Below are 27450 nucleotides of genomic sequence, written 5' to 3' on the forward strand. Positions count from 1 at the left end.
ATTAATTTTATCCTTTGTCCCTGGATCTCCACTGCCACCACCAAACTCTAACTGGGTTTACTGGGAAACGTAGTTTGGACATGTCTTTCCCCCCAAAATCCTCCCAACCCTTGCACCCCACTTCCTGGGGAAGGTTTGGTAAAAATCCTCTCCAATTTGCATAGGTGACCACAGACCCAAACCCTTGGATCTGAGAACAATGAAAAAGCATTCAGTTTTCTTACAAGAAGACTTTTAATAGAAGTAAAGGAATCACCTCTGTAAAATCAGGATGGTAGATACCTTACAGGGTAATTAGATTCAAAACATAGAGAATCCCTCTAGGCAAAACCTTAAGTAACAAAAAAGACACACACGCAGGAATAGTCATTCTATTCAGCACAATTCTTTTCTCAGCCATTTAAAGAAATCATAATCTAACACATACCTAGCTAGATTACTTACTAAAGTTCTAAGACTCCATTCCTGGTCTATCCCCGGCAAAAGCAGCATACAGACAGACACAGACCCTTTGTTTCTCTCCCTCCTCCCAGCTTTTGAAAGTATCTTGTCTCCTCATTGGTCATTTTGGTCAGGTGCCAGGGAGGTTACCTTTAGCTTCTTAACCCTTTACAGGGTTTTTTCCTCTGGCAAGGAGGGATTTTAAAGGGGTTTACCCTTTCCTTTATATTTATGACACAGCCGTATGCATAATTTTTTCTGACTTGGCATTTTAATACCTACTCTTCATGATTATTAATCAGAGATTTTTCAGCATTTATAGTGATGCAGGGCCTAATTCTCATCTCACTCACACCAGTTTTATATCTGTAATTACACCTACTTCAGTGAAGTTACTCTTGATTTACAATAGTGTCAGTAGAGAAATTGGGCCCCTGGTAATAAATGGCATGAATGAGATGCACAGTTTGCTGGGGATTTTTCTACAAATAAAGAGTAAATATCACACAGGTTACTCAGTAAAATCACAAGTAAATGCAGAAGATATTAATGAAAAATGATTCTCTTAATCTGTAGGGGCTGAAAGTCATTTTTTCATTAATACTTTATAAATTCGAAATACCTACTGAATAATCCTTTCATGATTATGGCTTTGTTTCATGTTCTCTGTCTGTTTCAGTCTTGACTGGTCGAGTTTACATAGTGGAAGTTATCTGGCTGGAAAAGATTTGTACAGGATGTACTATAAGGATTATGGTTTAATCTAGTGAATCCAGATGCTATACTAGGAATAATGTCAACGGGTGCATATTACTAGCATATTTATATTTGTCTGTATCCCTCACTTTTTTATTTTCGTTTGTCACATGCTGGAAAATGCAGAGCTCAGTGGAGACCGGGGCCAGCATCTCCACTGGTGTAAATACATGTAACCCAAACAGCTAGGGTGAGTCACAAAATGCAAAGTAGGGAAGTGCAGTAATTTAACCCCTTCCACCCTGCAGTCTCCCCTACCACATTCAAAACAGTACATGGCCTCTAAAGTGCATCTGTCCTAGAGAACTGGATCATTTCAAGGCTAAATGTTACCGTTCATACAGCTTGGTCCTCAAGCAATTAATGTGTCTGTGCTCAGCAACCTGGTTTCTTCAGATCAGTTGTACATAGAAGACCCACTCTAGCTGTAGCAGCACCTATGTTGAAGCACTTTCCCAGAATTCCCTGAATGCCTCCATCCAGACCAAGAGCATACAAGCAGCTGAATAGTTGACAGTAGAATAATACTGTTGTCTTGTTTTCAGCAACAGTTTATACAGTAAAAAAAATCTGTATATTAATATAAATCATTCACTTTTCTAATAAAACCACTTCCTGGAAAAATTAATTAAACATTTTGTTTGTGAAGCCACCTACTTAAAATGAACAGCTAAGGGCTTTAAAATATTATAACGCCCCCATAATGCACAAATTTTTCTGATCAAGCCATTCATGGCTTATTAAAACACAACAAGCTTAGCTCTATAAGACCAGCATTAATCTGGGTCAGAGTTAATGTCTTTGTGTGTTGATGGAATGTGTATTTTACACAGGAACGGCCCCTTTTTGGGCTTTTGAAAGTGCCATGTGAACAATTGTGCCTTGTACCACACCCTGTCCCCACCCCTTTGCTCTCTGCTCCCCCCTGGGTATGCAGGGCCCCCCTGGGCATACACACCCTTTCTGAAAATGCTGGATGAAGGCAGAAAAATCATCCTTTTGGCTACCTAAACTGCCATTTTCTTCCACACATGCTTCTGGTTTGCTCATCCTGGGATTGCTCGGTGGACGAATGGGTGAGTGGAGAGAGCACCGAGGGGGAACAGCATTATGGGGGAGGCTCTACCAACGTAGCTGCAGCGCCTGGGCTCTAGGACCGAAACACTTCAGCCGGAGCAGATTCACTGAAGGCTTATGCAAAGGTGCCCCTGGCTGGGTTGGCTGCAGAGCCTGAACCGGAGACCTCTCGATCGAAAAGCCTGAGATGCTACTGCTTGAGCAAAGGAACAACTACATCGCCAGGAACAGATTCGTAAACGTCTTTACCTTGGCTGGCTAGGAGAGGGGGCCAAAGACTCACACTCCCCCAGCCTGGGTCACCCTGCCTCAGAGCGGTGCAACCAGACCTCTCTACTTGTGAAATAACAGAAGCACTTTTGTGTGTGGAGACAAAGCTTTATTCAGGCTCAGTAGCATTCTCCCACGTAAGTAGTCCCATGAAGTCAGCAGGGCGTGTGAGCAAGGACCACAGGGTGGGGCCCAAAGTGTTTTGGCAGCATTCCAGGCCCTCGGACATGTCATGGCGATCTCCGCTTTCCTGAGAAGAGATAAGACTGCAGGGGCTGATGAGGCTAAGAGATAGCCAGGCCCTTATTTTGGAACTAGGCAGGAGCTGGGGCCAAGAGACGAATGAAGTTCTCCAAGCTCGCACTCAGCAATGTATAATCTGTAGTGGAATGGCACACAGTAATTACAGGGAGCCACGGAGATGTCTCTTGTCTAGGAAGAGTTTTAAATGAAGTTATTAACTCTGTGATGCAGCAAGGGCATTGTGAGGTGGGAGTTTTAACAAATCTTTTTTTTTTTTCAAAACATTCAGACGTAGCCCAGACCCGGGCATCTTTATCTGTTAAAGTTCTTGTCCAGACAATGGAATCAACAATTTTTATTCCAAGACTGGTGAACTTCAAAAAGTTCACAGCTCGGTATAACAACCTTACCGCAGAAACTTTCTCATGAAACTTGCCATACTGCCTGCTTCTAGTCATGTCCCCACTCCCCATGAGAACAGGGCACAAGCCTTCAGCCCTTCCTCACATGAGTAGTTCTTAGTCCTTTGTGTAGCACCATTGGATGTGGGTCTAATAAAAGGCTGAATAACCAAGGGCGTGGCTACACATAGGGCAGCGCAGCTGTACCCATGCATCTGTGGGGCTGTAGCACTTCGTGTACCTACTCCGATGAGAGCTTCTCCTGTCAGCTCCAATTGTTGTAGCTACATCAATGCGAGAAGCCCTCCGATTGATATAGCATTGTGCACACTGGGAGTGAGGTCTGTATAACTGCATTGCTCAGGGGTATGGATTTTCCACACCCCTGAGTGACTTAGTTATACTGCCATAAGTCTGTAGTGTAGACCAAGCCTGAGAGACCAGTCAGGATTGGGATCCTGAGAGTAGCAGGATCAGGCCCCACACTGCCCTTGCAGAATTTTGGTGCTTCCAACCAAAACCAGTCAGATTGTCCATTCCATTGCAACCTGGCATACAGGGGAGCAAACTGACCGGATTGCCCCCCACCCTAGAGGATCCCATGCTGCCTACCTCACAGCTCCCAATGTAGGGTTGTGCCAGAGCTGGGAGCTGACTGGAGCATGTTGTGCTCTTGCTATTCTCAGCAGCAGAGTGGCCCATGGAAAGCCACAGTAACCTAGAGCAACCCATCTCCAAATTGCACTGGGGCCTCTGGGAGTCCCTTGGCAAAGCCTAGAATTTGAGAGGTGCAAAGCCTAGTGCAGGAAAGCTAATGCAGTTTGACCCAGGAAGTGCAGGAGGCAGCTGCTGGCATGGTATTCTCAGTGACAGGAACCCACGTGTTGAATTGATTTTCCCATCGTTGGTGCAACAAAGCTGGAGTCAGTTGATGTTCAGTGCATGCTGCGAGGCCCATCTGTTTTTCCCAGGCCGTCAGGAAAAGGGTAGGTTACTGGGAGTTGCATTAAAGGGGAGTGGAACGTTTTATTCTTAATAGGCAGAATTGAAAGGAGAGCACATAATCTGTTGCTGAGATTTGTGCTTGGACAAAGTTAGATGTCTTCAAGTTGCCAGGGCCTGATGAAATCCATCCTAGAATACTGAAGGAGATATCTGAGCCATTAGCAATTGTCTTCAAAAACTCATGGGAGATGGAAGAGGACTGGAAGAGGGCAAATATAGTGCTACTCTATAAAATCTGGGGAATTACAGACCAGTCAACTTAAGTTCAGTACCTGGAAAGATAATGGAGCAAATAATTAAGCAATCAATTTGTAGACACCTAGAAGATAAATAACAGTCAGCATGGATTTGTCAAGAACAAATCATGTCAAGCCAACCTGATAGCTTTCTTTGACAGAGTAACAAGTCTTGTGGATAGAGGGGAAGTGGTAGATGTGGTATATCTTGACTTTAGTAAAGCTTTTGATACTGTTTCACATGACCTTCTCATAAACAAACTAGGGAAATACAACCTCGATGGAGATACTATAAGGTGGGTGCATAACTGATGAGAAAAACATTCCCAGAGAGTAGTTATCAGTGGTTCACAGTCAAGCTGGCAGGGCATAACAAGTCGGGTCCTGTAGGGATTGGTCCTGGGTCTGGTTCTGTTAAATGTCTTCAGTGATGATTTAGTTGGGGATTGGTCCTGCTTTGAGCAGGGGGTTGGACTAGATGAGCTCCTGAGGTCCCTTCCAACCCTGATATTCTATTATTCTGTGATTCTATGATGTGATCTACTTCTCTGGTACAGTGTCCTTGTTTGGTGAAGGCTGTTTTAAATGTTTTAAGGTGTATATCCCAGACCTTCTCCTGAAAGTTTATCCTGTGTTATCTGAGGCCATGGCTGTAGACAACCGGTTTCTTGGTGTTTGGCATGGTTGCTGGATCTGTGAAGGTAGGTGTGGTGATCTGTGCATTTGTTGTATATAAGTTGTCCGTAGGGCCATTGTTGAAGCTGATTGTGGTATCCAGGAAGTTGATGCTGGTGCAGGAGTGAATGGTGGTAGTTGAAGTTGTAGTGGAAATCTGAGGAAATTTGGGTCATCTGTCCAGAGGATGAAAACTATCCAGATACATAGTCAGTTTCTAGTTGCATTTTTCCAGAAATTCTTCCACAAGGTGGCCCATGAAGAGGTTCGCATATTGGAGAACTTCCTAGTACCCATGGCTGTTTCCAACAGTTTGGACAAAGTGTTTGAATGTAAATGTTTTGGGTAAGGATGAAATGGGTGAGTTTGCTGATGTCAGATGTTCACCTCAAACAGTTGTTCATTGTCTTGTGGATATTTGAGGCAAGCAGCAATGCTGGGGTGAGGAATGTTGGTGTATAGGGAGGTGACTTCCTGATAGCAAGTATGGTGTTCTGAGAAAGGTGGTTGATGCAGAATTTCTGGAGCAAGTCAATTGTCCTGGAGGAAATTTGCCCTTTGTCTGGCACGTGGTTTCTATGAGTCCCAATAGTCCTGTAAGAATGCCATGGGCAGATATGATGGGAAATGTTGAGACAAAGCTGAGAATTTGCAAGTTTTCTGAAGCCATAATCTAACACTCGGCTATTTCCCTGTCTTCAGAGTCTATGAATAAACACTTTTTTGTTTATTCTGACTATACTACAATAAAAAAGTGCATAACAAAAGGGCCTGGTGCTCACAGTATTGTGTACATGGCAATTTCCAAAATAGTTTGTCAGGATTCTCACTCTTCTTGGACCACATTTTGCTCCCCCTTACATTAGTGGGGCTTTGGGCAACTTGGAACAGTTCCTTGTAACTGGCCCTCTATCCATCCATCCATCCAAGCCCCCTCCCTCATCAGCTGGGATCCACTGAGTTCTGCTACAGAGCTGGAGGGTAACAGCACTATGAAGGAGACCATGCATACAAATGAGCTATATTGTAAATGGCGCATATGCAGTGTAATTCATTGGAGAGGTCACATAGTGAACTGGGATTTAGGAGACCTATGTTCTGTTTCCCAGCTCTGCCAGTGACTTCCTGTGTGACCCAGGGAAGTCGTTTCCCCTCTCTGTGCCTCTATTTCCCCTCCCACTCTTTATGTCTAGGTAGACAGCCAACTCCTTGGGACAGGGGCGGTCTCTCACTGTGTGTATGTGCAGCATCTAGCACAGATGGGGCCTCAGTCTCAGTTGTGGCCAGTAGGGGTGACTCCAAAAGAAATAATAGTGTATGACTGTGCACAACAAATACACATCTCTGCAGCTGACAGTGCAGGGAAGTGCCTAGAAAGTATCGGTTTTCTGGGCAAGACTGGAAGGGCTAATCAATTCTGCAGTGCACCGACTCCCATGCAAACGTGGGCTGTGTCAGCTTTAGCTGTGATTTAGGTCTGTGTCTGGAAACCTTAGCTCTAGTGATAGAGTGCCTTGCACTGGCATCCATGTGCCATATCTTTGATATATGGAAAATACATTCTCAAGGGCTTTGGTTTGCTACAACTGGCTTCTAAGTAAAAGCTAAATTAATCCCAGAGACAAACTGCTGGTGCCAGCAGCACCAAACCTAATCCAAGCAATTTATGCTTTTAAATTTTTATTTGTGTAACCCACACACCTCATGGGTGTGGTGTTCTGTCCCATCTAGTGGCACTGAGACCATGTAGAGAGAGATTAATGAGTTTGCTCTGCAGCCTTAGCTAACAGCCATATGGCTTTAAACTCATGCAGTAGAAGCTCATGCACTAATCTCCAAAAGTCCCAGGTTCAATCCCGCCTGCCGACAACCGGGGTCTGTTGGCATTACATTTGTGAAGGGGGGAGGATGTGGATTTCTCCATGTGACGTGGCATTCATCATTATGGAGAGCAAATTATGGAGCCTTGAGAGGCATCTTGCCTTTCCATGTTGCAGAAGGGAGTCTGTATGCCACAGAACCTGTTTTTTACCATGTTGATTGAGTTTAGACCTGACTTGGTTCAAGAGAGCCAGTGTGGAAGCAGATTCCTCCAGCTGCTGTATAATGTTTTATAGATGTGATGTCAAGCCAGGTCCTCGTCTAATAGAAGGAGAGAGGTGAACTGGGCTAACCAGTGGGATAATCCCCCTAATCCTGTCATGCAATTTTAAAACAGGCTGATAAATTCTGGTCTGTTTTTTTTTTTTCTTTTCTTCCCTTCCTGGACAGGGAAAGCAGTAAACAATTCCAGCCAGTTGTGCAAGGCTTACTCCTGTTGGTGAACTCCTGTGCGTGTTTCCATTAGGCCCAATAAGGTGATTTATGCGAGTGAGTGATCCCTGAAGCGAGTAAGATTTGCACAATGGTGAACGCAGCACTGCGAGTACATAGGCACACTATCCTACAGACTGCACAGGCACCTGAGATAGCCAGGACGTGTGGGATTTCTATGATTTCGGGCATCTCCTAGCCTGGTCTGGTAACTTCACTGTGTGAGGAGCTCTGGTGACCTTCCCTGGGAGTTCAGCGGGTGGAGTGCGTGAGGGTTGGGGCTTTGCCTAGCAATCTGGGCAAGTACCAGTACAGTGAGGTGATGCAACGTGCTCTAATTCTGTGACTCCTGCTACAGAACGGTGCTGGTTGAACTGTGTTATCTGCTGAGCCTGAGATTGTGACTCCAACTCCTTGGTTCTCACCATTCTCTGGTATAGGAAGTGAACTGCACCACCCTATGCCTGGCACCGAATTCTTCCCCAGCCCGCTAGCCAGTGCACTGTGGGGCAGAGCTAATGATCTTCCCACACACACCTGAATGGGAGAGGCAGTAGCAGGCCATTGGAAGTGGGTTTGAGTGAGGGTCCCACAGGGGTCTGCTCTTGGCTTGACACTAATCAGTATTTTTATCAGTGACCTGGAAGAATATATACAATCATTGCTGGCAAAACATCCAGATGAGACAAAAATTAATGGAGTGATAAATAATGATGGGGATAGGCACAGACGACTCGTGCCTCCTGATGCTGGGGGAGCACGTGACCACCACACATGTCTCCTCTGCCCAGTGGACCCTGTGCCCAGCCCGGGTCCGCTGCACTGTCCAGAGTCACTTGATGGGGAGGGCTGGCTGTCCCCTTCTCCCACTGCACCTCCCCCGGTGCGTTTGGCTGCTCTCCCTGGGGGCTGGGCCCAGGTGGGAAGCGGGACAGAGCTGCTTCTCATGTGACTGAAGCTGGCCACTCCAGGTCACTGACTCTGTGCAGTGCAGCAGCTGCCTGAGAGAGCCTGGCTGGGGCAGTGGCCCCCTCTGCTCCCCGCCTGAGCCCAGCTGGCAGGGACAGGGGCCCAACCAAGTGAACACAAGCTTCTGATGCAGGGCTGTAGCTAGAAGAGCTAACATGGTTCTGTAAGCAGGAGGATATCAAGTAGGGGCAAAGCAATGATAATACCTCCGTATATGGCATCAGTGACACTATTCCTGAAATTCTGTGTCAACTTCTGGCATACACACTTTAATTCCTGAAACATTTTCCAGTTCTTCCTGCCAAACACCTCTAAGATCCAGCCTTTCTTCTCCAGCCACATGGCTAAAACTCTTACCCAGGCTCTCCTCTTGCTTGCTTCCTCTGTGGCCTTAACCTATTCTGTCCTACCGCTTTCATATCCATTCACAATACTGCAAAGATATATTCCCTAGCTCATTGCTTTGAGTATGTCACTCTTCTTGTAGTTCCTCCCCTGGCTCCCGCTTCTTTGGTGCGTCAAAGTACCTGGCGTCACTTTTAAGGTCCTTCACAGCCAATTGCTGCCCTTCCTGTCGTCCCTCATATGCTGTTGAGATGCCAATTCCTGACTCCCCTCCGGTAATGATCCCAGCCATCAACACCCATTGATTCAATTTTCAAATGAGCACCTCTGCACTCTGTCCTCATGCCACCCCCTGTCCCTGAAGGAGCAACCCATAACCATCTGCGTGGTCACCACATTGCCCTGATTCATCTCGCTCCTTAGAACTCTCTGCTGTGACCTTACAAAGGGGCTGTTGCTTGTCATGCTGACCTTTGTCTCATTGTTACCTGGTGCTTCCACCTATCTTCTCTCATCTTATGCTTAGGTTGTCTGCTCTCTGCAGCACAGGCTGTCTCTTATTCTGTGTTTGTACACCACCCAGCACCATGGAGCGCTGATCCCTGGCTGCAAATACTATGCCCTCACTGCAGCTCTATCTACATAGTTTATCCAAGAGATGGTTAACAGGTGACTAGATGACAGTCTATAAAGAGGGGAGAAGATTTCTGACGGTAGAAAGCTTTTTAATCTCATGGCCAAAGGCGTAACATCCAATTGTTGGAAGCTGAAGCTAGATAAATTCAGACTAGAAATATGGCCCAAATGTTAAACAGTGAGGGTTATTAACCTTTGGAACAATTTACTCAGGCATGTAATAAATTCTCCATTACTTGAAGTCTTTTTAAATCAAGCCTGATGGCTCTCTAAAAGGGAATGGCTGGGTAAAATGATACATGCTGGTAGTATTCAGGAAATCAGCCCACATGATCACAATGATCCCTTCTGGCCTGTGATGTGGCTACCTGGAAATGCAGAGAAGTAAGAGGGCCCTTTGTGCATCTGTGGACCTGAGGAGATCATAGAATCATAGAATATCAGGGTTGGAAGGGACCTCAGGAGGTCATCTAGTCCAACCCCCTGCTCAAAGCAGGACCAATCCCCAACTAAATCATCCCAGCCAGGGCTTTGTCAAGCCTGACCTTAAAACTTCTAAGGAAGGAGATTCCACCACCTCTCTAGGTAACGCATTCGAGTGCTTCAAAACCCTCCTAGTGAAAAAGTTTTTCCTAATATCCAACCTAAACCTCCCCCACTGCAACTTGAGACCATTACTCCTCATTCTGTCATCTGCTACCACTGAGAACAGTCTAGAGCTATCCTCTTTGGAACCCCCTTTCAGGTAGTTGAAAGCAGCTATCAAATCCCCCCTCATTCTTCTCTTCCGCAGGCTAAACAATCCCAGTTCCCTCAGCCTCTTCTCATAAGTCCTGATTCCAGTCCCCTAATCATTTTTGTTGCCCTCCACTGGATGTTTTCCAATTTTTCCACATCCTTCTTGTAGTGTGGGGCCCAAAACTGGACACAGTACTCCAGATGAGGCCTCACCAATGTCGAATAGAGGGGAACGATCACGTCCCTCGATCTGCTGGCAATGCCCCTACTTATACATCCCAAAATGCCATTGGCCTTCTTGGCAACAAGGGCACACTGTTGACTCATATCCAGCTTCTCGTCCACTGTAGTCCCCAGGTCCTTTTCTGCAGAACTGCTGCCTAGCCATTTGGTCCCTAGTCTGTAGCAGTGCATGGAATTCTTCTGTCCTAAGTGCAGGACTCTGCACTTGTCCTTGTTGAACCTCATCAGATTTCTTTTGGCCCAATCCTCTAATTTGTTTAGGTCCCTCCGTATCCTATCCCTACCCCTCCAGTGTATCTACCTCTCCTCCCAGCTTAGTGTCATCTGCAAACTTGCTGAGGGTGCAATCCACGCCATCCTCCAGATCATTAATGAAGATATTGAACAAAACCGGCCCCAGGACCAACCCTTGGGGCACTCCAATTGATACCGGCTGCCAACTAGACATGAAGCCATTGATCGCTACCCATTGAGCCTGACAATCTAGCCAGCTTTCTATCCACCTTATAGTCCATTCATCCAGCCCATACTTCTTTAACTTACTGGCAAGAATACTGTGGGAGACCATGTCAAAAGCTTTGCTAAAGTCACTGCTTTCCCCTCATCCACAGAACCAGTTATCTCATCATAGAAGGCAATTAGATTAGTCAGGCATGACTTGCCCTTGGTGAATCCATGCTGACTCTTCCTGATCACTTTCCTCTCCTCTAAGTGCTTCAGAATTGATTCCTTGAGGACCTGCTCCATGATTTTTCCAGGGACTGAGGTGAGGCTGACTGGCCTATAGTTTTCAGGATCATCCTTCTTCCCTTTTTTAAAGATGGGCACTACATTAGCCTTTTTCCAGTTGTCCGGGACCTACCCCGTTCGCCATGAGTTTTCAAAGATAATGGCCAATGGCTCTTCAATCACATCTGCCAACTCCTTTAGCGCTCTCGGATGCAGCACATCTGGCCCCATGGACTTGTACTCCTCCAGCTTTTCTAAATAGTCCTGAACCACTATGCAGCAGAGGGCAATGAAAATGATTAGGAGCTGGGGCACATGACTTATGAGGAGAGACTGAAGAAACTGGGGTTATTTAGTTTGTAGAAGAGAAGAGTGCAGGGGGATTTGATAAAAGCCTTCAACTACCTGAAGGGGGGGTTCCAAAGAGGATGGAGCTGGGCTGTTCTCAGTGGTGGCAGAAGACAGAACAAGGAGCAATAGTCTCAATTTGCAGTGGGGGAGGTCTAGGTGGGATATTAGGAAACACTATTTCACTAGCTGGGATGACTTAGTGGGGATTGGTCCTGCTTTGAGCAGGGGGTTGGACTATATGACCTCCTGAGGTCTCTTGCAACCTTAATCTTCTATGAATCACTATGTTCTCAAATGATCTCACACAGGAAGATAAGACAAAAAACACCTATCCTCTGTGGCTGAACACTTTTCACAAAGCAATCACTCTGTCTGACTTCTCCATCTTCGTCCTCAAAGGCAACCTGCACAACCCTTTGAAAAGAGAAGCCTGGAAGTTTAAATTCATAACTCTGCTAGGCACTAAAAATCAGGGACTGAACAGAGACCCTGGATTTATGGCTTATTACAACAATCTGTAACCCATTAACCCCCTCAGTCCTATGACTGCAGAGGTACTAACAAGCCACTCTACCTTGAATGGTCCCTTTACAATATGTGCTAACCATTTATACTAAGGTTTCAGAGTAGCAGCCAAGTTAGTCTGTATCCACAAAAAGAAAAGGAGTACTTGTGGCACCTTAGAGACTAACCAATTTATTTAAGCATAAGCATCTGATGAAGTGAGCTGTAGCTCACGAAAGCTTATGCTCAAATAAATTTTTTAGTGTCTAAGGTGCCACAAGTCCTCCTTTTCTTTTTACTTATACTAAACAATCCGTTCCACCTTGTATTTAGCTGTGATGCATGGAATATCTTTCCCAGACCAGAAGAAGAGCTCTGTGTAATCTCAACAGCTTGTGTGTCTCACCAAAAGAAGTTAGTCCAATAAAGATATTACCTCGCCCACCTTGCATCTTTAATAATATGAGAGTCTGGCAACAAGAGATGGTTTAGAAAAGATATTTGAGAAAGGTGGTGAGCTACTCATGCCCTTCAACTTGAAAGCAGCTGCTCTCTAGGCAGAAAATAACCTGATTCAGCAAAGCACTTCGGCCATGCCTACGCTACTGCTTATGTTGGCAAAACTTACATTGCTCAGGGGTGTGAAAAAACACACCTTACAGCAGCAGAGCTGCATCCGTACAGCTGTGCCGCTGTAAGCTCTCTAGGGTAGACATAGCCTTAGACACATGCTTTCAGTGCTGTGCTGGAAAAGGCTGGACACAAGTGCTTTGCTAAATCGGCTCCTAAGCAATGCGGATGGACAGCTTCTCCTCCTATGAAGCAGATAAGGGGAAGCAAGCCACTTTAGTGGCACCCTCTATACAAAATAATTTCTCTGATTTGCACAGATGGCAAGGTTGCATCCCTGGGAATGGACACTTAGGAAGAGAAGATAAATGGTTTCATTCAGTGCTAGTCTGTCAATCAACCGGAATTGAGGCTGAAAACATGGTACAATTGGTGACCTTTTTTGGATCTCAAGACATAACCCTCATGTCACGTGCAAAAGCAGGGATTCTAATGTTCTCCAGACCCTGTCTCTTGCTGCCGTCGTGCCAGGCTAGAATTGTTTTTATTTTAATTGAATGGACGCTGTATGGATGTCTTAGGGTCTGAACGTCCCCCAAGTTTGGATTTGTTTGGATCTGGGACCCTTTTCTAATGATCAGTGCTGCAGAGGGGACTTATAGCATGCTTGTCTGGGAAGAGGTCATTCCTGATCAGAGCTAATGCCCCCACAACATCTGGAGCATTAGACAAAGAGCAAAAGCTTTGTTTTTAAAGCATATAACTGCTTAGTTGACCTCCTTTTATAAAGTAAATCTTTCCTACTTTGGCTCATGCACAAGAGATATAAAAATTTAAATTCACTGGAACAGCCAGGATGACATCCGGGAGATAACGTGCTTAAAGAAATGCTCTCAAAGGAAGTTTTCATCTAGGTATTTTAAAAACCTCCCCCCAAAAGGGGCCTTGTTTTTGGGGCATGCCAGAAAATCTGTTTCTGTAATTCCCCCTCTCCCCAAGTTATCCTTGGGCTAGAGGACAAGATAGATGATTTTTGAAAATAGTACAGCGTCATTCCTCAGGTTGGTAGAAAACCAAGAAACTCTATCATTATTTTGTTTAAAAATAAAAGACTGCCAATAACAATAAAAAGAGGGTGGTGGTGTGTCAATGCATGCAGAGGACAAGGCTAAGACGCACACCGTAGCTCTAGGGGCTGGAATGTAGTGGGCAGACACTACATATGCAGTCAGTTGTCTAGGGAATATATTGTATTTAGAAGGCAAGGGTCAGACTATTTCTGGGGGGGTTAGCTGCTGTTCTATACAATGAAACCCTCCTCACCGTGGAGGGGAGATTTTGACTTGGATTATTTTGCATGTTTAAGTTCACTCTGGGGCATATCTTCCCCCTGACCCCCCAACTCTGCCAGGCCTTGGCTAACACAGAAAGGGCCTCTAGCGCTTACAGTAGCAGCTCATGCTTTAAGATTCTCTAGGTCTAGGTTTGACCCCTGCTGCCAGTGACTCATAGGGTGCTTCATGTTACATCTACACCCACTCCGCTGCAGCTGGCCCCTTCCCCTGCTCTCTCTCTCTCTCTCTCTCTCTGCATCTTGCACTCATGACTAACAGCACTCTGCACTCCCCCACCCTCGTTTGCATGCTCAGAAGCCAGCAAGCAGGGCCGGCTCTAGGCCATGCCACCCCTAGAAATGTGCCCCCGCCACCCCAGCTGGCCTCCACCTGCTCCCCTGAGCTTGCCGTCGCTGCTCCTCCCTCCCTCCCTCCCTCCCAGGCTTGCCATGCACCAAACAGCTGTTTGAAGCAGCAAGCCTGAGCGGGAGGGGGAGAAGCGGAGTGGCGGCGTGTTCATGGTAGCAGGCGGAGCGGAGGTGAGCTAGGACAGTGCCGGGGGAGCCCGTAGGAAGCGGGGGGGGGAGGGGGAGAATGGGGCATGCCCGGGGGAGGAGGTGGGGCTGGGGATTTGGGAAAGGTGTTGAGAAGGGGCGGAGTTGGGGTGGAGCCGGGGACGGGGGGTCACGAAAAAAAGCGGGGGCGGCCAAAATTTTTTTTTGCATGGAGCAGCAAAAATCCTAGAGCCAGCCCTGCCAGCAAGAAGCAGCTGCTGCTGCCACCTGGCTGTTTGGCAGAGGAGTTGGAGTACCAGCCATACCAGTTTTTGTAGACAGACAGGCACTGCCGTCTCTGCAAACTGGTGCCATTGTGTATCGGGGTACTGGAGTTAGAGGTGCTGGGGGTGCAGCTGCAGTCCCTGGCTTGGAGTGCTTTTCCTCATATACGGGGTTTACAGTTTGGTCCAATGGCATTCAGCTCCCCCACTATACAAATTGTTCCAGTGTCCCTGTTGTGTATTGCCTCAAATAGCCACACACGTCCTCAGGAGTAGCTCCAGAAATAGCACAGGGCCCATAACTACAACTTGGAGGCTGGCTCTGGGAATAGCACATGCTTATTAATTTGTAGTAACACATGGCTCATAAGCTGTTTAGATGTACAGTGTTTTTATGTAATATCATTAAAAAGCTACATAATTAATCAACACGTTTCTCATCTTGTCAGGGACATCTGTGCATTTAGAGTGGTATTAGTATTCCGAAGTGACAAACCCATGTGTTAGCATTCTGCAAAATCCCTAATCCAAACCATTCTGTTCTCAAATTCCATTCTATAGCAGTCTGATTAAGAGGCAACATGCCGTCCCTACACCATTTACAGCAGCAGCTGAATTCGTTATCTTAATGAGGTTATGCCCAAGAAGCAGAATTGCCGCTGACTTACCACATCGATTATCTGCAGCAAAGAAAGTTGTAGCTCAACAATAAGAGGTTGGGAATCATTCACTACGGGGCGTTCAAGGCGATTGTAGTTCCTCAACAGTTCTCTGTACAGACGCCTTTGGTTTTCACCCTGCTGGGAAACTTTTGGAGGGGAAAAAAAGATGGTGACATAAATCATCTGGCCCGATCAGAAAGTCCATTTTATTTCTGAATCCTCCGTAGCTTATTTTGATCTTCTAAAACAGAGAAGCAGATTCCCAGAAAGTAAAGACCTCCTCAAGTTTGCCCATATCGAACACATCTTCCATTCTATGGTTTCATAAAACATCGTGCACTGCATGTGTTTCTATCACGGAGCAGCCAAAGAACTAGAAGTATATAAGCTGGCTAAGAATCTTTTTACCACATGACAAAACACACAGCTGAAGCTCTCTAAGGCAGGAAAGCCCAAACTACAATGTGGTTTTAGATTTGGTCATTTCCAGGTGTTTCCGCTTTTGTGGGGTGTGGGAGCGAGGGTTCCAACCATATTTGTGTTTCGAAACAAAACATTTCAAAAAATTAAAAAAAAAATTCCTGGCTGAAACTATTAGTAGAATTCTGCCTGAATTTGTAAATACTTCTAGAGCACTGAAAAATGCATTTTTATTGTTTTTTAAGGCAAAAACCAAGCGTCAAAAAAACTTTGCCCAGCTCTGAGTGGCTGCATTGTGTCCTGAAGCCCAAGAGCTGGCATTACATTGACATCTGTATGTGTGTTTATCCTATCTAAGTTAACTGTGGGGTCCTTGTTATCAATGGATCTGATTAGGCCTGGCCCTCTGTGACCATGCATGTCTGGGGGAGGCAGAAAAGAGCCTCCTTCTTGCCCTTGGCAGTGCTCACAGGGGCTGGGCAGAATTGCAGCCTTTGTTCAGGGGAGATGCAGGCTTGCTATCGAGATGTTCCCGTAGGGATGCTGCAGGGGGTGGGAAATAGACAGAGCTATGACTTCATGTCCCCATGTGCTAACCAGCACACCTGGCTTCCCTGAAGTCAATGCCCAAATTTGCACTGATTTTCACTGCAGCCAGAATTTACCAAGGCGAAAGGAGTAGAGCTGTGGGAGGTGTTATTTCTCTCAGTGCCTCCCTGCTGCCCCTCAACACAGGCCTGTGCCAAACAAGCACAGTCTAGCCCCATATAAATGTCTCATTCCTCTTAAAACCCGACAGCTCTTTGCTTCGATAACCTGCGTAGCCTCAACTGCCATGTGTGTCACATGGATATTCCTAATATCCAACCTAAACCTCCCCCACTGCAACTTGAGACCATTACTCCTTGTTTTGCCTCTTTAGCTTTGTTTAAATTGGCTTGTGTTTTTCCCCTCCAGTAGCCACCCTATGCTAGCGTTTGAAAATCCCTCTATCCACAACAGTGTAGACTGTACTACCATTGTGTCCTTTAGCTTCATTAAACCAAGCTCTCCTGTGTATTACTTAGAACAGAGTCAAACATATCTCCTCCTGCATCCTCTGTTCCAAGAAGCAATTCTTTATGGGGCTGAGAAATTTCTTCTCAAAACGGTGCCTTCATGGGCCTGTTAATATTTCGGCAGCTGAAGTCTTCCATTATGGGGGGAGGGATAGCTCAGTGGTTTGAGCATTGGCCTGCTAAACCCAGGGTTTTGAGTTCAATGCTTGAGGGGGCCATTTAGGGATCTGGGGCAAAAATTGGGGATTGGTCCTGCTTTGAGCAGGGGGTTGGACTAGATGACCTCCTGAGGGCCCTTCCAATGCTGATAGTCTATGATTATCATCCGATCTTGTGTCCTCTCTCAGTGTTGGGCAATTGCTGGCGCCCGCTCAACTTGGAGACCAGCAACATATCCCAGTGATTATATAGCCCATTGTGTTGGGATTTGTAGCCATGTGTTTGTGCGCATTTCATTTTTTATCTATGAAATTATGTACATCTGCATGCAGTTTGGAGCCTGGAGGTTCTTGGCGAATTACCAAAGCAGCTGTTGGTGTCACAAATGGTTGGCCTGTCTAATCAGGCTGTCATCTCGTTTTGTTGCAGCAGCCTCTGAGCAGGAAGAGAGGTGAGATTGGGGACAGATTAAAATAATTTTTTTAGAAAAATTAGACCAGCACAGTTTTAAAATACTCAGTGCTTCGGTCACCAGGGAGATGATTGGTTTTCTCTCTCTCTAAAGCCCCAAAAACTCCATGGTGTGAAGTTGGAATGAACTAAATTGTGGCATTTTTCTGTAACAGGAGGTTGTAATTTCTGGGTCTGGGGACTGGTAGTGAGCTGCACAAATCTGGCCCCAGTCTTCGGGACTGGATCTTTTTTCCGGTGGCCAGTATGAAATTGCATCCAAAATAACTATTGGAAGAATGGTAAAGTTGAAAAGTCAATTGCTCAAAAGTGACACCAGACATGAGATGAAACCATCATTCACTTCCCTTGTGCAGATGCATTGTGGTACAGTCTTGGCCCACATGACACAGGAAGTGTGTAGCAGAACCAGGAATAGAACCCAGAGCTCTTGTCTTTAAGCACAAGAGAATGGCCTCTTTCACTATCCACTAATGCACTATGTATGCACTAATGTATGCACTAATCAGGCAGGGGTGCTATGGAAAATGTGATTATGTAATTAAAGACTGTATCGTAATGCATACTCACAAGGGGGCTGATTTGAAGTTGTACAGTCAACCTTAAATCTGGCATCTCCTGGCATTAGAATGCTTGATTTTGCAACCTTAATGGCCTTTAACATAGGGTTTTTTTAAAATGCAATTTCCTCTCTCTCTCTCTCTCTCTCTTTTTTTAATAAAGAAAGCTATAAAATAGTAATACCATTATTTAGAACCAGATTGACACCTTCCTGGGTTATCATCAGGATCTGAATGCAGGACCTTTAGATCTACAACACAGACTGCTACCATTTGAGTCAAAGGAGTAACTGGTAGCAGTAGTAGGTTGTTATCCTATATGTGGACTAGCCTTTGTGGGGTGGGGAATGCAGTACACGTTTTGCTAGTGCTTTACTTAGCCATTCCCCAGCCAGCAGTAGAAGAGCCTGAATCAGAATTTCTGGGTACTAATCTTGGCCTTTTCTGCGCAGTGTGGTTACCAAGCACACAGATTTGCCCTATTCATTCTAAAAGGTTGTGTGGGTGTGACTATAGTCTGCCATATTAGATGTGCATGTGTTCCAGCTCTGCCAGAAGTGATAATGCACGACTTTGCCATTACCTCATTGTGGGAACGATACTTGTCTCCCTTCTATGGTGGAGGCATTAGGCCTGGCTCAAGAAAAAGGCCTGGATACCCAGAAATATTACCATTAGTCAGTAGAAATGCTGAGACACTTTGGTCTGTTGCTGGCTTCCAACCAAACACACCTTCCTCTAGGCTACAGAGGCGGCTGCTGCTGTTGTTCCCCATGCGGAGCCAAGCACTGTGGAGCCTATGAGCATGCTCAGAGTGGATGAAAGGTGGTGGGAGCTGGGAAGTACCCTCGGTGCATGTGAAGGCAGTGAGGCTGGAGGGTGCCCAGTGCAGTTGGAACATTCCGAGATTTTAGAAGCAAGATGAACCATATCTGAGCATGTGCAAAGGCTTCTAACTTTGCCAGATCTGGGTGGATTTTCTGTGAGGAGCACAATGCGCCCCTCTGACCCCAGGACCACCCTCCTGCCTCATTTCTAGTTTTTGCTCCAAAGCACAGAGGCACTGGAGCTCTTCAAAGAAATGGATTGGAAAAAATTTAAATGCTGGCAACACAATGTATTTTCCCTTAACTTTCTTCATGGAAATGGCTGACCCCTGTTTGTGAATTTTTTTTAATTCAACCTCAAGCAGAGAACAAGCTTGGGGGCGGAAAGTCTGGCAAAGTTATAAGCAACTGAAACCAGTCTTATAACAGAAAGTGTAAGGCAACCTTAACTATAGGCAGTGCTGCAGATAAAATAGACGATCCCAAAAGTCTCTAGGGGGAGAAAATACTGGGTGCTAATGGGCTCTTTAGTCTAACGGCTGGAAGCTGTCGCTGCACAAATTCAAATTAGAATGAAGGCACAAATGTTTAACAGTGAAGGTGATTAACCGTGGGAACAAACTCCCGAGGGGAGTGGTGGATTCTCCATCTCTTCATGTCTTCAGATCAAGCTTTGGAAGAAATATTTGAACCAAACACAAGTGACAGGGGTAACTAGGTAAAATGTAAAGGTCTGTGATATACTGGAGATCAGATTCGATCAGCTAATGGTTCCCTTTGGCCTTAAACTCTATGAAGTTAGTAAGCAAGTGTGACCGAGTGCAGGGAGTGAGTAGGTGAGCCTGCACTCTGATCCCTTAGAGGCCAATTACTGCCCCAGGAGAAGCTGACTGGGAGTAACGAACTCAATTGGCCCATCAGTCCAAGGCTGAGAAGAGATACAGGAAAGAAGTGAAAAAAGAGAGAGAGGAGGAACAGGGCTAGCTTTAATTAACTGGCCTCCTAAGCTCAAAGGTTGTGGACTCAAACCTCTGTAAGTGTCTAGCCACTAGAGGGAAACAGAGCCACACTGTGTTAGTGTGGGTCGTACAGATAATACTTACTGTCCTACTCTCAAATGGTAGCTGTGAGGCTTAGTTCATTGGCGTTTGCAAAGTGCTTTGAAGGCCTGGGGGAGACAATGCAGGAGAAGCGCTCAGTGGTGCTCCTGGCTCAGGTGATGTTGAGTCTAGTATGAGTTGGCAGCAGCATGCGTCCCGGGAAGAGCTGCCCAATTGTGGTACTGCATGTTGCATAGTCTCCTTAGGACTCCGGGGCTCTGTACCCTTTGGTTAGCTGCTTTGATTGTAAAGTTATTCAAAGTATAACCTGACACTGATTTTTAAAGCCCTTAAAGGTGCAGGACCTGGCTGTATCTGAGAACCTCTTGCTGGAGCCTTGTGCTCAGACAGCAGGCACTATTTATGGGTTGTACCACTGAGCATTCCTCTCCCGTCTGTCCATCCCCCTTGTCTGTTGTGCAGCCCATTGGATAGGGCGCTGGACTGGGATCCAGTAGAGCTGGGTTCTGCTTCTGGCTCTGCCTCTGACTTGACGCGTGACTTCAGGTAAGTCACTTTCCCTCCTGTGCCTCCATCTCCCCTCCCACCCATTGTCTTGTCTATGTAGAAATAAGCTCTTTGGGGAAGGCAATCTCTCCCTCTGTGGGTACTTCTGCACTGCATGCTTCTGTTGGCCGCACGGAGACTACATACAGCATGGCTATAAACAGCCAGGGAGCTGGTGAGGTGCGGCTTAGGGGAGTAAAGACATGCCTGAAGGGTGTGGGTGTGTAGGCGAGTACACACTCTGCTCACCCAAGGTGTGCCTCCCTCTCTAGGCTGCTATTGTTAGCCATGCAGTGTCTCCCTGCCCCCCCTCTGCCAGAGCCTTTCACTGACACAGGTAGCTACACGCCGCAGTGTGGACCCACCCAGTGTGTAGCTACACGAACACTATGTGCCACCACCAGTGGTGTGTAGTGTAGACGCAGCCTGTGTTTGTGCTGCACGCAGCACAATGGGCCCCTGATCTTGGGTAGGCTCTTGAGGTGCTGCTGTAATCTGACTTACATCTGAATTTGGTAGGTGATTGGGCTTTTGTTCTATTGGGTCCTAGTGGGTCTGGAACTTGCTCCTCCTTGAAATCCGTCTCGGCACGTCCCTTCCCACTCCCAAATAACATCTTTTGGATTTAAAAAAAAAAAGTTAGGGAGTTTTAATCTGAGTTCTGCTGGCCACATTTATTGCTTCCTCCCTTTCTTCCCCACTTTTTTTTTTTTTAATTCTTTTGGCATGTCTTATGTGTTCAAGCTTTTAGAGGGTGATTTCATCTGAATTATTTTAATTGTTTCTAATTCCCTCTTTTTGCTTTAGCAGAGGAACTTTACACAGACAGTTATTACTTGATTCATATTATTGATATTGTCCAGGCCTTTGTCCAGTCCTCCCTGACTATTCCAAAAATATTCCTTTTCCTTTATTATAAATACCGCTGTTACCAGGTCTCCACCAATTATTACGTTGCTTTTGTTTGAGTGACGTTTAGATCTTAAAGCAGTTCTGTAGCTCAGCATTCTTGAATCATCATTAACTTCATTCCTCTTCCCATCACACTGCTGCTTCTCTAGTATTTTGTCTCCTGATCTATTTGTAAAAGCCCTTAACCCCTTAGGCTATCATTAACTCATTCTACTTATTTGCTGCCCTTACCTTTTCGGAATCTGAACCTTTAACTGAATCTGCATATTCCTGATGGATCCCTTCTCTCTTGCCCATACTCTTTTTTTTTCTTTTTATTCTTTTTAAACAATCATATATTCTTAATTCCCCAAATTTTCCTTTCTTGAACATCAATCTCATTATACCAGGATGTAGGATTTATTTGTATAGTGAATTCAGACATCACTCAATCTGATAGGAAAGCTTATACAGCAAGACGGTATTAAGAAAACTAAAGAAGCGTCTGTTTAGCAATATGGAAATATCCTTGTCATAAATATAAAGGGAAGGGTAAGCACCTTTCTGTATACAGTGCTATAAAATCTCTCCTGGCCAGAGGCAACATCCTGTTACCTGTAAAGGGTTAAGAAGCTCAGCTAACCTGGCTGGCACCTGACCCAAAGGACCAATAAGGGGACAAGATACTTTCAAATCTTGGGGGGCGAGGCTTTTGTTTGTGCTCTTTGTTTATGTGGTTGTTCTCTCTTGGGACTGAGAGAGGCCAGACGGAAATCCATCTCCTCCAACCCATCCTAATCCAAGTCTTCAATATTGCAACCAGTATAGGTAAACCAGGCAAGGCGGATTAGTTTATCTTTTGTTTTATGTGAATTTTTCCTGTGTTAAGAGGGAGGTTTATTCCTGTTTTCTGTAACTTTAAGGTTTTGCCCAGAGGGGGATCCTCTGTGTTTTGAATCTGAATACCCTGTAAACTATTTTCCATCCTGATTTTACAGAGATGATTTTTACCTTTCTTTCTTTTTTCTTTTTCTTTTTTTTTTTTTTAATAAAATCCTTCTTTTAAGAACCTGACTGATTTTTCCATTGTTCCAAGATCCAGGGGTTTGGGTCTTTGATGATTTTGTAACCAATTGTTTAGGATAATATTCTCAAGCCTCCCCAGGAAAGGCGGTGTGTAGGACTTGGGGGGATATTTTCGGGGGAAAACATCTCCAAGTGGTCTCTTTCCCTGTTCTTTGTTTAAAACGCCTGGTGGTGGCAGTATACTGTTCAAAGACAAGGCAAAGTTTTAACCTAAGCTGGTAAGAATAAGCTTAGGGGGTCTTTCATGCGGGTCTCCACATCTCTACCCTAGAGTTCAGAGTGGGGAAGGAACTTGACAATCCTAAAAGCCCTTCTAGAATCTTATGGGATATTTGCATTTACATGTTTATCTTTCAAGTGGTTTCTCCATAGATTCGTATAGGGTTTTTAGTTTCCACTATGAAGTTTTCGTATGGAATAAACAAATGTAAGGATTTTTTTTCCAAGGATGTGAAATAAAGAATAATGAAACAGATAGTGGGGATGATCCAGGCAAAATGTGAAGGTATGGAGCATAAAATATTTTTCAGGTGTGTCTGTTTTAGAATATTCACTAGGAATCTAACCAGCTTTGAAGAAATGCAACATATTCAATCCACTTTGGCAGACATGTGCATGCCTAAATTTACTTAGTGTATTCTGCAGATTTCTGGGAATGTAAAGCATATCATTTAATCCCTCAAAATACCAATATTCCCTTCTGCTTTTGTTCTTATGTGTAGTCAGTGTCAGGGCATTTTCCCACAATTGTAAGCCCTTTCTTTCTTTTATTTAAGTCCTTTTTCCTTTGGATTTTAGTCCATAAAGACAAAGTACTCTTAAAATTGTATCCTTGTTTAGACATGAAAATTGTAATTCTCTCTCATCAGTTGCCTCATAACATGTATGCTCTGTACTTGAGTATTTCTTGTCTTTGGTTAAACTCTCTTTCATCTAGTTCCCTTTTGTATAGTCTTTGATTCTAACCTTCAGAGTCTCATAAAAATACAGAATTATCACAGCACACTATTACTGAAACATTGTTGAGTTTCTCATTTTTACCATATAATTATAAAATAAATCCAATGGAATATAAATATTGTGTTTACATTTCAGTATGTAGTATACAGAGCAGTATAAACAAGTCATTGTCTATCATATTTTAGTTTGTACTGACTTTGCTAGTGCTTTTATATAGCCTGTTGTAAAACCAGGCAAATATCTAGATGAGTTGATGTACCTCCTGGAAGACCTCTGAGTACCCCCAGGGGTACACATTCCCCTGGTTGAGAACCATTAGTACAGAACATAGGCCTGGGAATTAGGAGACCCTAGTTCTCTTCTTGATGTGGCCTTGGGCAAGATACTTCACCTCACTGTGCCTCAGTTTCCCTATCTATAAAATGGAAATCATGATGCTTTTGTAAAGCAATCTGAGATCCACCGATGAAAAATGCTATAGACAAGCTAGGTATTATTTTATTTTCAGTTTCAAGCTGGCTGCAGGAAGCCAGTGGGGTTGTCTGAGAATAGGAGTGATATGTTGTAGGTGTGAAAAGCCTACTTGGCACCAGGTTCATTGTGAACATGCTGGAGATTTGGGAAGATCATTGAGAATTGAGTCAGTATAGAGCCAGGATAAGGATTTCAGCATGGGAGCAGCTGGGGCAGTGTAGATGTGAGCAGAATTTCAGAGATGATGATAGTAAGATATCCAGGTACAGATATGACTGACGTTTCTTTCATTATTTTTCTTTATTCTTTTTGTACAGCGCCAGGGGTCCTGGTCCATTCCTGGGGCTCCTACACACAATAGTCATACAAACAATGTTTCTATTACGGTAGGGCCTACAGACCCCAACTCAGATCAGGGCCCCATTGCGTCAGGGGCTATACAAACACATATTGAGAGACATTCCCTGACACAAAGAGCCTACAGCTGAAATAGACAAGACAGACCAGGGTGAAAGAAACAAAGTATTATCCTTCTTTTACAGAGGGAAAACTTAAGTTATTTCTCTAAAGTTGCACAGGATGCAGAGCCAGGAATTGAACCCAGATTTCCTGAGTCCCAGGCCAGTGGTGAAGGGTATGTGTCTACACTGCAATTAGACACTCACAGCTGGCCAGCCTCACAGAGTCCTAGAGCCCAGGCTCCAGCCCACACCTGAACATCTACACTGCAATTAAACAACCCCTAAGGCGAAGCCCCATGAGCCCAAGTCAGCTGGCACAGGGTTTTTCACTGCAGTGTAGATGTACCCTACTCACAAAATCACTCTTCCTATATTGAAAGCAGCTTTTTAGTTTTCACCAATCACATTTCAGAGCCACCTCCTTCAATCCCTACCAAGCGGAATGCCCCCAAAGTGACAGCAGTACTTGTAAATATCACATTACTCGGTACCCTAATTTTTTACAGAGCAGAGAACTTCCTGACTGCTGTGCAGTCTGCACACACCCCATACTGTGTCCCGAGAAATTGTGAGTCACCTGGAAGAGCCAGTAAGAGCAGGAGTTTTACCATTCATTTTGGAGTCGAGCCAACGCTGAGTGCTTTTTAAAAAAACTCACCCTAATGATCAGCTAAGCCACAATAATTTATTTCTCCTTTTTATCCCTGTCTGCCAATGCCACTGTGAAATTTAGACAGCAGTGACTGCCAATTTTCTGAAGGAAAAGCTACACACCTTTCCTCCTATGAAGTGTAGCCTTGTGTAGCCTGTGACACGGCCATTGGCCTAGGTGAATATACATCTGTGGATTTACAGGGACGTCTCGGCAATGCCTGCTTTAAGTCATGTAGCCATTAATGCTTCTTCCCTGTCGCTGGTGGGTTGAAGTGGACAGAGGATGTCTAGGAGGGATTGTGTACTTTCTGATAGAAGTTTTGGGTGGGTCTTGAACATCAAACATGTGCTCAGCTTTTGCTTTTAGACACTGAGGAATCAAAGACTGTGTAAATCCCTTTGTATCCAATTCAGCCCTGGTTTAAGCAGGTACAACCGAGTTTCTGATTTTAAGCTAGGGTTCGATTTGTCTGTATGGAGGAAGCAGGACTAGGACCACGGACAGAGCCCCTCATTCTGAAATCCTGCTAGTGGAAGTGATTACTGTCACAAAAGGGCTACTTCGATGGAAAGGAAAATGAGGCAGCGGAGCTCAGGGCTCTGAAGGATGAGTGGGTGAGGGGGGCTCTGAAAGCCAAGCTAAGATTCCAGACTGAAGTTGGATGCTGCTTTTGAGAATCTCTTGATGAGGAGCGCTATGACCCTGTCTGGCTGATCCATTTATGCTGGCAACTAATCAAGCAAGGACCTGATCTAGAGCCCTTGGTCGAAATATTTTATTTTGGCTGGCTTTGATCTGATTTGCTTATCTTCACATCAAGTGTCTGAACATTAGCCATGTCTTGACGTGTGGCCTATTGTACAAGTCCTTTCTCAATGTCAATAACTCCTTTGGAGCATCATGTTTTGTTACCGTGTGTCTCTCTGCTTCCAAGCAGCCATACACCGTTGTCTTTGCTGTGAGTGCAGGATTAGACCCCGACTCCCATCTTTTTGTAAGACCTGATGGGGAAGGCAAACAGTGTGAAAACTAGGGCCTTCGTGGCTACCGGGGTACACTGAGGACCATGTCAGCTTTGACCTATTTGAATAATTCTCTTCCAAGAGCAGAAATAGGAGCAATAACAGGTACTCTTGGGCGGTGTGGGTGCAGGGGCCAGATTCTGATTTTGCATAAGCAGGTTTTATGCCATTGTAATTCCACTTATTTAAATGGAGTCACTCCTGATTTGCACCATTGGAAGCAAGAATAGAACTGGACCCCAGGCAACTACAGTCATGCTCTGATTCCTCTCCAAAGAACTGTAAGGCCCAATGCTGATCTAAGTTGGAGCACAGCCACCAAAGTCAGTGGTGCTACACCTGTGCATGTGAGATCAGAAACAGGCTGAAGAGTGCGCTCTCTCAGCAAAGAAATCCCTTGTCAGGTTTCTGCACTTCCCTTCTCTCATGGAATACCCTAGCCTGCAGGCTTCCTTCTCACTGGTCCCGTGTCCAATGGCTGTGCCAGCCTGCTGTGGGAATTTTCTCATCGGATGCAGAGGCCTCTGATTGAAAGCAGGTTTTCTCTCTGTTCAAGATTTCTTGATCTTTTCCGTACTTCCACAGGCCCCGTGTGGAAGTGGCCTGTAGAAGTAGGAAAGTGGGGTCTGTCACAATCTTCATTTAAGCTACTCATGGCAGGGAGTGTCTTTCCCTATGCCTTCTGTGGCCCTGAGCATGATGTCTGGGAAGGAGTTTGGTTGCGGGAGGGGGTGCAGGCTCTGAGAGTTAGTATGGGAGCAAGAGGAGGTGCAGGTTCTGGGAGGGAGTTTGTGTTGGGGGGGTGCGGGCTTGGGCTCTGGGAGGGGGTGTGTGTGGGGGGTCAGGCTTTGGGAAGGAGTTTGGGTGCGGGGGGGTGGGCTCTGGGAGGGAGTTTGGGTGCGGGGTTGGGCTCTGGGAGGGAGTTTGGTTGCAGGAGGGGGTTGAAAGGGACCGGCACACCCCTCTGGCAGTGGCTCCTAGGCAGCCAATTGGAGTTGCAGAGTTGGCGCTGGGGCAGGAGCAGTACGCAGAGACCCCCCCTGCTCACCCCTAGGGCCGTTCCAGCCGCTTCCAGAAGCAGCACAGGGCGAGGGCGGGAAGGAAGCCTGCCTTAGCCCAACTGCGCAGCTACCGGTGGTGGCGGCCAAGGGTCCTGGGCCCTTTTAAATTGCCTGAGCCACTGGCAATTGCCCCCTTTGCCCCCCTCCCCCAGTCAGCGGGCCTGGGCAACAGAGTGCCCATATGATAGCAGAACCAACAGGACTGCCTGAACAACCGTGCTATTCCCTGAGAGCAAAGCAGGGCCTGGGTTTGAGCAGGAGTTTACACCTTCAAGGCCAGTCTGGGGACAGGCACATCTGAAACTGATTCTGAGGCAGAATCTTTGTGTGCGTGAGGAGAAACGCCTTTACAGTGACAGGGGGGTGGTCGGTCAGCGATGAACTAGGCTATGGGGCCTTTAAGCAGCTACCTCCTCAATAACCTCTTCCTGGGGATGAAAGACTGTTTTTCCCCCACTGGCT

The 27450-nt window shown here is 45.6% G+C and overlaps 1 protein-coding gene across 1 annotated transcript in view; it reads right to left on the reverse strand.

Moving 5' to 3' along the window:
• LOC144264733 (neuronal acetylcholine receptor subunit alpha-7-like) overlaps positions 1 to 27450 on the reverse strand; it is a 121202-nt gene that overhangs the window by 88141 nt on the left and 5611 nt on the right. Inside the window, exon 2 of the mRNA XM_077816523.1 lies at positions 15283 to 15422. Within this exon, the coding sequence (XP_077672649.1) occupies positions 15283 to 15422 (140 nt within the window). The remainder of the gene's footprint in view (positions 1 to 15282; positions 15423 to 27450) is intronic.

The sequence above is a fragment of the Eretmochelys imbricata genome, chromosome 5 (assembly GCF_965152235.1).
Source record: "Eretmochelys imbricata isolate rEreImb1 chromosome 5, rEreImb1.hap1, whole genome shotgun sequence".
Classification (NCBI taxonomy): Eukaryota; Metazoa; Chordata; order Testudines; family Cheloniidae; genus Eretmochelys; species Eretmochelys imbricata.